Source organism: Anthonomus grandis, chromosome 11 (genome assembly GCF_022605725.1).
Source record: "Anthonomus grandis grandis chromosome 11, icAntGran1.3, whole genome shotgun sequence".
NCBI classification, from domain to species: domain Eukaryota; kingdom Metazoa; phylum Arthropoda; class Insecta; order Coleoptera; family Curculionidae; genus Anthonomus; species Anthonomus grandis.
Window position 1 is genome coordinate 4402861 of NC_065556.1, and position 17071 is coordinate 4419931.

The following is a 17071-nucleotide window of genomic DNA, read 5'->3' on the forward strand; positions in this document are numbered from 1 at the left end:
GTATGTTTTATGGTTTTAGAAATAAGTTCTTTTTTTTTAGTATACAGGGTGTCCCACAATCAACGTCACAGGCTAAAACTTTTTTATTTTTAACTATAAAAATTTAAAAAAAAATTTAATAGCTATACGACCACTACCCAAAATTACTTAAAAAAACTACCCCCAACGAATACATCCCCCAAAAATGAATTTGTCGGGGGTAGTTTTTTTAAGTAATTTTGGGTAGTGATCCCATAGCTAATAAAAATATATTTAAAAAAAAATATACTTAAAAATAAAAAAGTTATAGCCTGTGACGTTGATTGTGGAACACCCTGTATACAGGGTCGCACGCAAATATGTTGCTAAGCCGAATTTAAAACCAAAGTTTAAACAAAAGTTGCTAAGGTCACAGGGGGCCACGTCACTGCAATAGTACGTGTATTTTGAAGGTCGTTAAAAAAAAACAAAACAAAAGTCAAACGTCGACTAAAATGAGCCACCTGGTATAGATTATAAAAAACGAACAGCATAAGCGTTTTGGCAATAATAAAAGTTCGATTAAACTAGGAACGGGAATTTTTATGTTTTTTTATGCGAAATTTTCACTCTTCTTGGTATTTCCGAAAAAGTAAGGTAATTTGAGAAAAATATAAGGTAAATAACTTACTTAATTTTTCGTTTACTGTTATTTATGTTAATGTTTTTTTTAAGTCCCACACACTTCACTTAAACATGTTTTTATTTTCACTGGTGCAATAAGCGAGCTCGTTTTCTTTACCTTCAGCCTCGTATTCACTATCGTCTTCACTACTACTGCCATTAGTGTCACTGTCCTCATTTCCTACTGTGATGACAAGGGGCTCGATTTCTTCCATGATTTGGTCAGTTTCCCAGAATTTATCCTCCACAGTTCTGACGTGCTGGCAAAATTTCTGCCAATCATTTTCGGAAATCGAGGATATAGCATCCTCAGTAACCTCCTTTAAGGTTGTAATGTTAAAATTGCCAGTAGTATTCCGACTTCTTATTAAAAATTTGAGTCTTGCCCAAGCTAATTCAATTGGGTTTAACTCGCATAAATAAGGCGGTGTTCTTAATGGAGTATGCCCATGGGACCTTATAATCCGATCTACTATATAATTTTTTTGGTCAACAGGTGGTTTGTGGCGTAAAACCAAATCGAAAAGATCAAATTTTCTGACACTTGCATCGTGACTTATACCTATAACATAAAGTATATGTAATACATAATAATATACAGGATATACCTTATTCCACCCCATTTTTTTCAGCCATTTTCTTAAAAAAAAATTTTTTTGCCAATCGATATTAGACTGCAAGGGACAAATTTATTTGGTATTTTTAACCCCTTAACTTTAACCCCAGGCAGGGGTGACTATCAACCCCAAAATCTTAAATGGTAAGGGTATCACTCGACACCCCTTCCTATTTAAGATTTTGGGGTTGATAACACCCCCGCATGGGGGTTAGAGTTAAGGGATTGAAAATACCAAATAAATTTGTTCGCCTGAAGTCAAAAAACGATCATCAAAAATTTTTTTTAAAAGAAAATATCTGAAGAAACTGTGGTGGAAAGTTTTCATTAGCTCACCGTGTATGTACATATTATGTAGGTACATTTATATATTTAAAATTTAAAATTTATCAGTTCAAAAGGCTTAATTAAGTTGTTATAGCTACCTTTCTTAGTTCAACCAGGCGATTATATCTCTTTTTAAAAGAGGATTTTGTTGGGGTTTTATCCTCCTGCACCAAATGATAAGGAGCATTGTCTAACACTATTACCGAATTGGCAGGTATATTTGGGAGAAGTTTTTCCGTGAGCCATCTAGTAAAATTTTCCCTATTCACTTGGCCATGGTAATCACCTGTGGCCAATCCGGCTTTAAATAATAAACAGGCATTGTCCACAAAACCCTTGTCGGAACCTGCATGAACAATTATTAGCCGACCTAAAATATCATTTAAAATATATATATTTCTCAAATTTAACGGGTCCTTGCCCGTGAAAAAATATATGACTGTAACTTATACATACTGTTTTGTATTGTATGCTTACCCGTTGAACTAATATTTTTTAAAACACCAGTAACCGTATCGCTCTGCCAACATTTCTTGAACGTCAAATCGTTATCCACCCAAGTTTCGTCCAAGTAAATAATGTTTCGGCCTTCTTCACGATATTTTCGTATTTCGCGAAGATATTTGTATCTCCAGGAAAGAATATTGGGCCTCTCCATTAAGATTTTCCTCTTATTTTGACACTTACGCCAAAAAAAGCCATTTGACTTTAATAAAAGCCAAAGCGTTTCCCTGGAATAAGAAAAATTTGCCTCTTCTTTTAATTTTCTTAACAACTTTCTAGTTGTCGGAACCACTTTATATTCCAGGTAAAATCTGGTGATACAATGCCTAACTATTTGAAAATGAAAATTGTCATCTTTTTCGACGACAGTTTTCCGTGGCCGTTTTTTCCCTGGACTGGCTAACATTTCATCAGGGTTATTTTGTCGCCTTTCTTCATCTTTTTTGTGAATTTTTCTCACAGATGATACGGAGACTCCGGTATAAAGGGAAACGCGATCAAGCTTACGCTTAAGAGGCAATTTCATCGAATTATTTGCAGCTTCTTCATCGCAAATCCTAATAACAACATTTTGAATGCATAGTTTGTATACAAAAAGCAATAAAATATAATATAAACTACTGTTTTTTTAAGAGGCACAATGTATTTCACTTTTTTTGAAATAAATTATTATAACTTACCTGTAAACGTTTGCTATCACTTCCCTCGTTTGACTATGAAGGACCTTACCCTCAGTGAACTTATTCATTATAATAAATGTTATTATTCGTATATATGTAGACAATAATAAAACAAACTAAAAAATTAAATATTAGGTATTTCATGTAAGTAATAAAACAGTGAAACTCCAAACCTACGAAAATTACACTACCTACTTATAGGTATACACAACACTAATATCAGTTTTTTCACAAATAAAACAAAATAATAAATAACATATAAAATAAACAGGTGACAAAGACGCTGTCCAATGAACTGTCGAAATGATTCATAACAGAAACACGTGCGGCGAGGTGGAACGTAATGTTGCCAGATTTACTAAACATGATCCATTTTTTGGACAAACATTTAATTGTACCATATTTAATGGTAAAACAATTGCGTATAACTATTTAGATTATAATTCTTAAGAATTTACCCTCTATATCTTGTGATTGTAAAAAATCTTATATCGCATATTATTAGAAAGTAAGTCCCGCACAATTATGTTTTGAGGTTAAACGTGGCAACGTCGAATATTTTGGCCCACATTCCTGCCGCTGTTTCAGATCCACTTGCCAGACTATACATCTTCATAGAGATTGTTTTAAATTATTTCATATTAGAGCATAAAAATGTATTTATGTTGACTAATCCCAACGTTGCATCAACGCAACATTTTTTTTCATCAAAACTAAAAAAATATATTTTGCTGGATTTTTTTTTCTTAATTTATATACTTTAAGTCATAATAAATAACTAAACCTTTTATAACACTTTTATTTCTACCCTTGGGAATTAATGGGTTAACACCTATAAAACACACCCTTAAAAATCAGCATCTTATTCTGTAACACCCTGTATGTAGCGTAGAAAATTCCACCTCCTTTATATAAAACATATACGTAGGTTTTGATGTACGATTTTTCATATTTCTTCTTAGGTAAAAATTAAATAAATTTATAAATATTTTATTACTTTCTTATTAACAGATGTTAATATTTTAGTGTGTATGAAATATTTACCCAAATTATTTGGACCAGATAATGAGGAAGGATTTTTTCATGTGGCTGTCGTACATGGAAGAAAGTCACTTGCCAAGGAGTATCCACATATGGTAAGTTAAATTAAACAAAAATAGAATAACGTATTTTTGTGTATAATAAATTGACGGAATATTGTAGGCTTTGTTAGGATATGGGGACAATCTCCAAGATATTGAGTGGTTATGCGGTGGCTCCCTTATATCGGACAAATTTATTTTAACAGCAGCCCATTGCATTACTTCAAGATAGTAATATTTTTATATATTTTTTAACATGATTTTGCATTAAACATTTGTCATATTCCAGTGGAGCACCAACTTGGGTTCGATTGGGAGAATTAGATACAGAAGATACACGCGATGATGCAGATCCAAAAGACTTTAAAGTATTAAGATCAATTGCTCATCCTGACTACAAAATACAATTTGTGTATCATGATATTGGAATTTTAGAGTTGGATAAAACTGTTAAGTTTACCGAGTACATAAGACCTGCTTGTATCTATCAAGGAGGAGACCTTTCTAAATATAATATGGCATCAGCTAGTGGTTGGGGCACTACTTCTTTTGGAGGTGAATAATTATTAGCATCTGGATTGAATAATTGTCTAAATATTAAAGGCAAAAAGAAAAAATTAGTATTTTTTTATCTATTATAGAAAAAAATAGCAATCACTTGAGGACTGCAAATTTAGTTTTCGTAAACCACACTAAATGTAACCAGTTTTATAGGAAATCAGCTAAAAATATGCTCCCAAGAGGAATTTTGGATGATTCACAGATATGTGCGGGTGGAAACGAAGGAAAAGATACTTGTCAGGTAAGTCAAGCGAAGAAGAATTATTACTGCTTAAATAGTTATACAGATTGGCCAGTATATAGCTGACTTATTTAAATTGGGCACTTTTTTTATAAATGGATTTACGTAGGTGGAGCCTAGTAATCGCTTAAAGCATAATAACATGCGTCCCATTTATGAAATAAAATTACACGATCAAAAAACTTATTTTTATAATGACTTGAACATTTGAGTCAAAAAAAATTGCTCACTATCAATGACTATCGTCAGTTTAAATTACCAGCAGATAAAGTTACCCGACTTGTGAAAATATAGTGGAACTTCTTAAGATCTCTGCCAGACATCGTCCTCAACAAACGTACCGGGTGTACAAATAAGAGAGGTCGCCGGCCATATCTCAGCAACTAGTTATCTCACAGCGTAGGGAAAAAATATTTCTTATAAAAGCGGCAAAGAGAAATCGTTGGAAATTATTTAAGTTTGTACGATTACCGCTAGGGTAAACGTAATTCAACATTAAAATAGAAAAAATTGATTTTATTGAAAATATTCAAAGTAAATCCTAGAGAAGAATGATGCCATTTTGAAGTATGATAAATTATAAAAAAAATTTATTCCAAACATTTTTTTTTAATCTGTCAAATAATAGGTGGGGGAAGGGTTGAATACTTATATCTAAAATTGTTGATAACTTTTGATTGGCCTAACCAATTTTAACGAGCTTGCTTTTGTTTTTAAGGGTAATTATTAGGCTTCTATGTGCTTTAATTACTTACCCGACTTAGTTGTTTTGTTAAGCACTAGAGGGCGATTTGTGTTATTTTGGACTTTTTCAGCGATTTTCTGGCAAATATTAAATACAACGATGTAATTTTTTTCATTTAATCTAAAAGAGCATGAAAAAACATAAAAAATTGGCGCAAGCCGCAACTCGATATCTTATTTTGAAATTATTAATTAAAATGTTTTTGAACAATAAAAATAAAACTCCAAAACTCAAATTTTTATAATAAATAAATTGTTTTATATTTTTAATAGTGTCCTAGATGCTCAAACTGTTTTCCTTCATTTTCAATACACAGTCAAAGTCGTTGTATCGTTGACAGAACCGCTGTCTCGTTTTCTGCCGTGGGTAAGGAATTTATGGCATTGCGTATTCAGTCCTGCATGTCGTTCTGTATTGTGGGTGGGGCGGCAAAAACTAAATCTTTAATCCCTCCCCACAGATAAAAATCTAGGACAGTCAGATCTGGGAATCGAGCAGGCCAACGAAATATATTTCCTCTTCCTATCCACAAACGATACTGCCTGGATAAGTATTTGAACGGACTTGAACTGAAAAATGTGCAGGGCAACTATTATGTTGGAAAATTATTTACCCTCTTGTTTCCAAATCTTCCAGTAACCCCGGAAGATCATTTTGAAAAAAATTTAAATACACATTACCCGAAAGTGTTATATCTTAATCATATCTTAATATCTTCAAGATAAATCGGGTATCTTCTCTAACCATGTTCAACAGCCAATGGCAGAAATTGAGTCTGTTATCAAAGTCTTTTTTGAGAAGCACCTGGTGCAGAGCCATGTGATATGGATGAAGTCTAAGTAAAAAATAATAAATATAAGATATTAGGAAGCTTATTAGTGTTGTAACAAATAAAAATAGATACTTGTGCTCTTTCCGAATATTTTATACTGTATCGTGGGATATTCCCAATTCCCTAGAAATATTTTGGATGCTCATGTCCAGGATTTATTTCAAAATATGCCAAAACATTTATAACGTTTGCCTTTATGCGCCCTTGCCTTCGTCTTCGATGGATATTGCCCAAATACCAGTATTTCTTAGCCTGGTAGCTAAACCAGTAAAGACTCTACGATTATACAGGGTTTTTTAGAACTATGGGATCAAACTTATAGGGGTTGTTCATTGCAACAGTAGAATCCATTTGAGTATAGGAACCCATGTCCGAAAATGTGTCACTACCCCACTACGGCCCTAAGACGCGTTGAAATTTAGAAAAAATATTAATTACCTTAATAGGATATGATGCATTTATTTTTACCTTTTGTATATAATACCATCACAACAATTGTTCAAAATGTCTTCCTTTAACATCAATATACCGATTGAAACGCCGCTCATGATTTCGGCGGACTGCACTAAAAATTTGATCCTCGTTTTGAATGATTTCAAATGCTGCTGTTATTCGTCCAATTAAGTCTAGCTCTGATTCTACTGGAGTTTCGTAGACTAAAGGCTTTACATGTCCCCACAAGAAAAAATCGAGCGACGTTAAATCGGGTGACCTAGGAGGCCAAGAAACTGCTCCACCTCTCGGTGCAATTCAACGGTACCCAAACCGCTGAGCCAAATACTCGCGTACTTGTACAGCAAAGTGAGCCGGCGCTCCATCATATTGAAACCACATTTGCTGTCTAACGTTTAGTGGAACATTATTAAGTTACACTATATTATTAAGTTCTGGGAGAACTTCCTCCAAGAAACGCAGATAAATAGGTCCTGTTAACCGTTCTGGTAGAAGGTATGGCCCAATTAAATAATCATCAACAATGCCTGCCCATACGTTGACAGACCAACGATTCTGATGTTTTCTTGGAAAAATTGCATAAGTACCGTCTCTTATGAAAGAGGCTTCATGGGTCCACAAAACATATCGTAAAAAATTTGGTTGTGCAATGATGTGATCCAAAAGCCATCGACAAAATTGAACTATAGGATGATAATCGGCTGCAGTCATACCTTGAACTTTCTGAAAGTGGTAAGGATGGAGTTGTTGCTCGTGTAGTACCCGCCAGACAGAAGCGTTACTCGTATTCATGTTCTTAGAGACGTCACGTGTGCTATTTGATGGTTCATCGGCAACTCGCTGAAGCACCTTTTCTTCAAATTCGACCGTTCTTACGGTTCGAGCAACACCAGTATCTGATGAGCTGCCGATGAACCGCAATAAAGTTTTTGTATCCAGGATGCTGTCGTTCGGGATAACGTTCATGACACAACCGCGATGCTGCTCGTGCATTGCAGTTTGTTGCTCCGTATGCCAAATGCATATCCGCCAATTCTTGATTGGTAGAGTTTTCCATTAGCAATAAATGTTTAAAAATTGTGAGCTATAAAATGTATAAACATGACATTGAGAATTGACATTGATAAGCGTTGATTTTAAACAATTGTTGTTATGGTATCATGTACAAAAGGTAAAAATAAATGCAGCAGATCCTATTTAGGTAATTAATGTTTTTTATAAATTTTAACGCGTCTTTTAAGGCGTAGTGACGCATTTCCGGACATGGGTTTCTATACTCAAATGCTTCTGTTGCACTGAACAACCCTCAAAAGTTTGATTCCATAGTTCTGAAACACCTTGTAGTGGTTGGATATTTTTGGACTGCAATGCGTGCATTTTGCATTAACTCAAACAGTATATTTTGAGTTTATTTATGCAAAATCAAAAGCTATGTCGTTTGGATTACGTTTGACATTTTTAAAAACTTACGAAAATATTTATCAAATTCATTTGTTTCCAAAGCTTACTACTAATCCGTGACGCAATAATGCCAGCGCGGCGACGGATTTCATTGTTCAAAAATATTTTTTTATTCATAATTTTGGAATAAAATAAGATATCAAGTTGCCGTTTGCACCAGTTTTTATGTTTTTTCATGCTCTTTTAGCCTAAATGAAAAAAATTACATCATTATATTTAATATTTGCTCGAAAGTCGCAGAAAAAATCTCCCTTTGCCGCTTTTATGAAAAATATTTTTTTCCCTACGCTGTGCGATGACTAGTTACTCAGATATGGCCGGCGAGCTCTCTTAGTTGTACACCCGGTACATTCGTCGCAATATGTTAAAAAATATTTCATAGACAATTTACTATAATTATCAATGATGCTTAAAAAATACTTCTCTTCATTACTTCCAACAGTGCTATGAGGTCCATTTAAATCAGTATCAATTATTTTAAGAATATCATTGGCTTTACTTCTGTTATTTTAAAAAGGTAAGTTATGCATCTTATTTTCATATCAAATTGCACATTTTAAAAAGTTTAAGATTTTCAGGTAAATTATCTAACATATTATTTTTACAAACCTTACTTAAAGAATTAAAATTTATATGCCCTATTCTGTGGGATTTTTCCTTAAGAGACATTTAATTTTTAGATTCCATTTTACAAGTAATTACATTGGCATTGATATCGTTTTTAACCAAGAAGCATTTTATGTAATATAAATTATTATACTTCTTAGCAATTCCAACTCATCAAACATCTTATTATTTTTGTTATAAATTTTACTCACATCAGCTTGAGATATAATTTTATTATTTTTAGTAATTTTACGATAACTTAAGAGGTTATTATTGATTTCTTTTACAAAGAAAACGTTTTTAATAGTAACAGTTGACACCCTATCAAAAATAAATTACATATAACAGTACCTATCTTGGTTGCTTGTAGTATTCGACCATCTCCAAGTTTGACATTATTTGGTATTTTTAAAGTTATAAATGTACTAAAATATTTGTCATTATTAATTATGTGGTCTGTGCATCCACTATCAAACACCCAAGTAACTTCATTATTATCATAAATTTGAGTACTTACAGTTTCACTGACATTTTACCTACATTAACCATAAACACACTACTGTTGCTGTTCGAGTTTGGTTGAGCATGTCCCCCATGCCCTCTGCCTCGAAAGTTACTTCTCCTGCCTTGAAATTGACCACCCTGAGAGTGACCTCTGTTGCTATACTTCTTTCAAAGGCATCGGAAAAGGCATTTACATTAGTAAAGTTCTCCAACTTAATTCCCTCAAGAGTAGTCGATAGACAACTATCGTCGACTCACTTCGATAGACAATCTGTAAAGCAGTAGACTGTCATTTATACATCTCATCAAAGCATACAATCTTTAGCATAATTTTTCGTGCTGTGTCCAGGTGAGACACATATTCCAATTGCCTGTTAAAAATGCAACTATAAATGTAATTGACCGCCCTAATTTTCATTAGATTCCACTCTTCGTCGTTATCTGTAGCAGCCTTTTCACGAAAGATGACTTCCTTGCATTTTTTAAACTCCATAAACTTACATAGCCGGGTCTTCAATTTCCATAATCCACACCATCAAATATCGGTATAACAACATCATCACATTTGATAAGGGACATCTTAAAAATAGGACTCGCTTCACGCTTCATTTCTCCAGAAAAATACGTTCACTAAACGTTTACAAGCATAGACAACCACTACGTAATGGAAGTTAGCGACAGAATCAGAAACGAAAATCAAATTTTTACAGTCGCCTAGATAAGTTCTGCACGCAATCTATTTTTTTGCAGATTTAAGACAAAAAACTTAATTGAAGAGAACAAATTAATAGCATTATTTGTAAATGTGAACGAGGATTAAATTTTCTAAGATATGTCACTAAAATTTGGTGGGGCTGTGATGTATCAACAGCCTTAGTTTTCTTTACATAAGATCAATTAATGACTATGCATCCTATCTTTATGGTTCTGCTTCCGATAGTTTATTACAGAAAGTAGATATCATACAATATGAAGCTCTGCGCATTAGTTTAGGTGCTATGCGTTCTACCCCTACACGAGCACTTTTAGTTGAAGCATTGGAACCTCCTCTTTATTTGCGCCGAAGCATGCTTATTAAACACAAATTCTTAAACTACAGATCTTCTATCTGAGGTAAACAAATTAAAAATTCAAGATTTAACAAATAAGTATTGGCTATATAAAAACTCTACCATTTTGTGAGGTTTTTCGAGAGATACAACCAATGTTAGATTTAATTGAACCCTTTGAATTAACAAAATAATTACTAAATTAATTAATTTAATAATTAATTACATAAATTACATTTGCCTCCATATAAATTAAACCAAAAAGTTTTAGCGTCAGTATAAAGCTGCTGATCTAACTTCAAAAGGTGATTTTGATAGCAAATATCACTCAAAGTTTTACATCTCGCTCTAAGATTAAAAAATTTAAATCGTTAGCTGCTCAATTACTGGTCCTGTAACACTTATAAGGCCCTTTCTTTAACTTAACCAATGATTTTAATTCAGCCAAAACAAAGAAGGAAACTGAGATGTTTTATACTTTTTTAATGGCACAAAAAGTGCTATAGACATTCCTAAAATATAATAAAATTGATAGACTAATATCATTTGACATCATCCAAGTTAACTGCACCTAGATAATTATTGATACCATTATAATCTGCCATTTTTAAGTCAAAGTTAAAATTAACAAATTTAATGCTCTTCTTATTAGCACTACCAGGGACTAGTAAAAAACAATATGCCTTGTGATGAATAGATCCATTAAAAAGATAATCAGTAGCCTCATTAACTAAAAGATTAAATATATTAGAGAAAATCAGATCTAAATAGACTACTCTATTGTTCAGAGAAAATACAGTTGAAAATTCAGGTATTAGTAAAATGTGAGTGACCTAATATTAACCCATGTAAATTCAAAGGGCAAGAAACAGCTACTCCTGAGTCATCATTCCTCCATCTGGCTTCAGGTATATTAAAATCGCCAATAATATAAAAATCAGTAGCTGAATACTGCTGCCTAAGGAGACTGAGTGGCAGTATTTTTTATACAAACTTGCCTCTGAATTTGGTGGAAAACATACCCCACCAAGTACAAAATTACTAACACATAATTTACATAATAAAAATAACTGTTTAACAAAATTATATGCCAACTTAAGCTTTCTAACATGAACAAACTCTCTGACATAAATTAAAACACCACCTTTACGACTCTTGTTGCTTGTAATGTTAGACCTGTCACAACGGAACAAATTGAACAGAATTCACTCCTAACTCAGCATCAGAATATTCCTCTGAGAGCCAACTTTTAACAAACACCAAAACATCATAACTAGAACACAAAATTGCTTTATCAAGATCACTAATCCTAGTTCTTATACCACCAATATTATGACAAAAAACATGTAATGGGGTAATGCAATTTCTGTTTTTTGTTTCAGTACTATTTCTAGCCCTATCCTTGGGAAAAATCAGCAATCTAGGGCACATTGTTCCGAAACTTTAAACTGATGTTCACCTCACCGGCTTCTTTCCTCCTATTCAATTTATTTACCACATTCTTTATGTATTCTCTGTGCTTAATGGTTAAATCATTTTTGATTTTGGATGTATGACTATTGGCTGACTTATTACCTGCCAATAGTACTTCTTTGGCAGTTTTAGAATCAGTAAAAACTACCTTAAGTGGTCTTGATCCATTATCTCTTTTTTTTCCCAATCGAATTACTTTAACCCATATTTTACCAGGGCATGAAAAAACAACAATTTTTCGAATAGCAATATTTATTATTTATTAAAATAGGTTAGAAAAGAAGATTATGACGCAAAAAAAAGTTACATTCAAAAACTTTCAAAAAACGGCATGTTGCGTTTTCGCATCATTATTGGCTAAATATATGAACAAAAAAAACGTAATTTTACTTTTTTTGGTAACGCTCAAAACAATCGGTATGGAGGGGCACGTTGCATTTTTTACATAAAAATACCGTTTGACTACTACATATTTTGCATCTACGTCTCGAGTGGAGCGATTTAGTGATAATATGACCAATATTATCATATCTTTGCTCAAGAACTGCCCTAGGGGTAGTAATAAATGTACGAATGGAAGATTCAGTTTTTATCAGTCGAAGAGCAATGTACGATTTAAAGTCTAGTTGACTAATATTTTTGCCACTGACAATGTTATAAACCTTCCCACAATTGACTAAAGGGCAATCTATAGTGTTAACGAACATAGGCCACCACCACTTTTTTTCCAGATATCCCTATTCTATAATTGGCTATCCCGTTATCGTCGAGATCTACTCCCCCCATGAATTTGTTGTACATCTTGATAACATTAGGTTGCTGAATAGGATTGTCTTTTTTTTGCTTTACATATATAGGTCATACCTTTTAGCTCTGTATAATGGTTCGTCATTGTAATGGTTACTTATTACTGTGACCACTGAATTATTGTTCCACCTAACTAATGAGACCCCACTGACAGTGTCATGTGCTAAAATGTAGTAGCCGCGTTTTTGTTTAGAAACACTTTTGGTCCCTTCTAAAGGACAGCGGAGGGTTCTGTTTTCCCTTATAGTTCCGCTCGCAAAATAACCTTTATCGGTAAAATATGAAAATAATTGAAATGAAGAAAAATAATTATCAAAAAATACCTGATGCTTCATTGGGTCATTCACTATAGACAATAAATCAACAACTTGCCCACCCATACCTAATACAGATTTTTGTCTATTTAGATTTGCTCCTGCGTATGGAATGAACTGATATAAATAACCGTCTGACGAACAAATACACCATAATTTAAAACCAAATCTAACGGGTTTACCCCTAATAAACATTTTGCAGGAGTGCCTACCCAAAGTAAGCAACCATTTGTTCGTCAATGGACAGACAGTGTGAAAATATACCAAACTGCAACATTCTCTGATTTATGAGATCAAAAAATGGCCTAAGCTTACAAAACTTATTTTATCTAATTGTGCGTTATCTGACAAATGGAGGTTTTTTTTATATTTTTTAAAATTTATTTCGACTCATACATTTTTTCACAATGTCTATCCCCTTGTCTTCATCAGTTGACCATTATAGTTGTGTTTGTGGTAGTTTATGATAACCTGTAAATATTAGCAGTCCTATAAACTTTAGTAATTCATATTTATCCAACTCAAAATCATGTCGATTATTGTTTTTTGCATATTTTTCCGAAAATGTTACAATAAGATTTAATACTTGGTCATCAAAGAACAAAAAGAAAATGTCTAAAGGTGACTTTCTGTGGAGTAAATCTACCAATTTCTCAAGCGCTTTTTCTATTTTGGTTCCCTACTTTGAAATTGGCTGGTGTTAGACCTTTAGATTTTCTGTTTCTTTTCTGCCAAACTCTCATCATCAGACGAATCCCAGTCAAATTCATTGTCCTGTCTTATCTGTAATTCAAATGCGCCCGCTAGGTCCACATCATTTTGGCTGTTTTTTTCAAGCTATCTTATTCTGGAGGAATATAAACAACATCAATTTCAACTAAAATAATTTCCGTCTACATAACAGGCCTAACAAAAATACTTAGTAGATCTTACCAACATCTCCGGAATGTTCTGCTTCCAATTCATCTACTACTTTACATAAAGCACTCTCCAGCTCTTTTTGCGTAAGAAATCTAGGCATGTTTTTCGAAAATACACATACACTTTATTAAAGTTATTATACAGTACCGATTAAAATTCAATATTACTAAAAACTTTCTTACACATAAACACACACACACACACAAGCCTAAACCGCAATATCTCTAGCTGATACCGTTGGCAACTCAAGCGCTATTTCGACCAAAATACAGATAACGTATTTTCCCAGTGATGCGTTTTCGCAATATTGTATTATATCATTATATAACATTGTATATAACCATTACAATTTGGAGTCAAGTATTTTGGAATTTGTAACATTTTTTTGTTGTCAGTAAAAAAAGGTAAATACACACATGTGTTAGCAATACGATTCAGCTAAACAAATCTCGCCTGTATTATGCTTACCAATAATAAACAATAATATTCGAAAGTATGTTTAGACATTAAAATTTTGCTTGAATTGAAATAAAAAATTTAAAAATCAAAACACTGGTTTATTTATTGAGTGTTTTAAAAATCTTTTTAATTCAACCTTAGTAAATACTATAGTAACGTTAGATATTTAATTTTTTATTTTGTTTGTATTATAAAAAAAAATTAATGACTGTTGCGTTTTCGCATCATTGGTAAAAATGGGTTAATCATCTTTTCAGCAGCAGGTTCCTTGTTTAACAAATCCCTGATCTTCTGCTGGTTATCCTGAATTTTATCTTGGATCCTCTCCATATTGGATTTAGGCTTGTTGTAAACTATAATACGGTTGGCTCTCAGGTTTCCCTCATTGACTTGCGAAAATAGAATCCATGTTTTTTATGATCAACGCACTCGACAGGAGTTTTCATCGACAAAATTTGTGATTTTAAATCATCAAATTAACCTTGAAAGGATGTTTTCATACTCTTTACATCTAAAGATGCTTTCCATGAGAATTGCCACATTCTTGGTTTTAGTCTTGACCAAATCCAATTGTTGCTCAAGAGAGGTAACACGATCCTCAACTTCGAATAACTTCTTAAGTTTAGGAGCATCCTTTACAAATATATGGAATAGACTCGGCTCACAGCAGCAATAGCACACACTTCACTAGAACCAATGTTGGCACAGTACTGGTAGCTTATCAATTTGCACCTATCGAACGGAAAGCCAAACACATCTCCGGGATTTTTTAATGCATCCTTAAAAGTGCAAAGAACTGAACAGTCAGAACATTGTTCAAACATCTTCAAGATAAAATAATAACTACTAGTAATCAGAAAGCAGCGCAAATAGCCCCAAATACAATTTTGCCCGTTAACTACTCATGATGGCAAAAAAATTGTTATAAAAAAGCGCTAATTTCACTCACATGCACAAGAAATGGTCTCATGAATGCAATATGAGCAAAATAAAAGCACATATACAGATTTTACTTTAAAGAAGCTTGGATAATTTTTTCTTAAAAAATCAAAACAAACACGCATTCTTGAACATTCCGTATTGTAATTATTTGTTTGGGTGGTTAGGTAAGAATAGCTTTTAGCTAGACCTCGCCACCAATTTTCAGTTAGCAGTTAACACGAATTATTATTGTTAATTTGATAAATAAAGTCATATTCTTATTACTTTTGCCTTTAAGGGTGTTCAAATCACTGGTATGTTTCACCAAAGTAAATATAAGAGATGCATTCCTGCGCAAGCAACGCAGCATAAAGTATAATAAATTTGCCCGAATCTATCGACAGAGCAACCCGAGCTATTCACCACAGACACTGACATGTGCTTAGAAGTAAATGGTTGAATTCTTGAAAATCTTAAAATCTAGCTTATGCTTTGTTGAATATAATTCAAAAACGATAATTTTATTTAAAATGAAAATACATATTGTTTAGTTGTACATTTTGCTTTTTTTTAAATTTTGCTATAATAAAATTAGATCGTATATTTATCGTCGTATTTTTTTAAAATCCAAATATCTTGAAAACAGTTGCTCATGTCCAGTTTTAGCAGGTAATATTTCTTGACGCAAAAATAAAAAAAAAATTAAATAACAACTTTATGTTTATTACCCTGTATTTTGGAAACAAATGCCTTGCGGATGAATCACCTTTTATGCCTTTTAAAAAAATATTTATTGGTTTTGAGAATAAATAATTTTTAACTTGCTTGTATTTTTTAGGGCGATTCAGGAGGTCCACTGCAAGTTATAAAACCAGAATCTAAAAAGAAGAAAAATACTAATGGCAATTGTTATGATATCATAGGAATAACATCGTTTGGATCTCTTTGCGGTTTAGAAAATATACCTGGAATATATACAAGAGTATCGGCTTATCGAGAATGGATCGAAAATATTGTTTGGCCCTAATCGAATTTTAAGAAAAAAGATTAATAGGATTCTAGTTTGACTTCCGTAACTTTCAGAGGTTAGGGCTTTAGTCTTTGAAGAAAAACGTGTAAAGCATGTTTTAGAAAAGAATATAAAATATTATGCTTTAAAATATAAATGATTTGACTGAGTAAATTTTTATTAAAGTAGTGTTTAGTTTATTTGACAAAATAAAGATTTTTTAATAAATATTATTATAATTTTTTAAATATTATTTTCTTGTAGATTTTAAGGCCATGAGTAAAAAAGCAAAATTATGGATTTTCATTTTCCGAATAATATCTGCGAACCAATTACTCATTATATCATTTTTAAGTTCATGAAAAGAATATATGTTTCTTTCAATATTGGGAAGACAGTAACACCGGAGTTATGTGATCTATCTAGTAGTAGTATTTGAAGAAATGTGGGTCACGGGATTATGCTGTCTAAGCTTTAGAGGAATGAATTCAGGATTGTTACTTTAAGATGTCTCAGTACGGCAGCTCTCATTATATTTCAAACAAAAAATAAGTCTCATAAATCTTTTAAAACCACCGAAAAACTCTGAACCTTCAACACATATTATAAGTTGATTTCCCTCACACCAATCGTTAAACTTTTTTATAATAGAGCAGACTTTGAATTCGATTTCCTCCATACTTTTTCCTGTAACTATAATAGTATTATCATCTGTGTACATAAACAATTTAACATTGCCAATGAATTCTGAGAGATCGTTAACATATAATAGGAAAAGCAACGGCCCGAAAGTGCCACCCTGTGGAGTTCCAAGTTCGCAGTTATACTGACTTGAGAAATTATCACCCACTTTTACAACTAACG

General features: G+C 32.7%; 1 protein-coding gene across 2 annotated transcripts in view; it reads left to right on the forward strand.

Moving 5' to 3' along the window:
- Positions 1-16455, forward strand: part of LOC126741940 (serine protease snake-like) — a 45452-nt gene extending 28997 nt beyond the window's left edge. For both annotated transcript variants that reach the window (XM_050448417.1, XM_050448418.1), the window contains 5 exons: positions 3796-3905; positions 3973-4082; positions 4141-4406; positions 4493-4653; positions 16037-16455. In XM_050448417.1, coding sequence (XP_050304374.1) covers positions 3796-3905; positions 3973-4082; positions 4141-4406; positions 4493-4653; positions 16037-16225 — 836 coding nt within the window. In that variant the 3' untranslated portion in view covers positions 16226-16455. The remainder of the gene's footprint in view (positions 1-3795; positions 3906-3972; positions 4083-4140; positions 4407-4492; positions 4654-16036) is intronic.
- Positions 16456-17071: the final 616 nt, after the last annotated feature.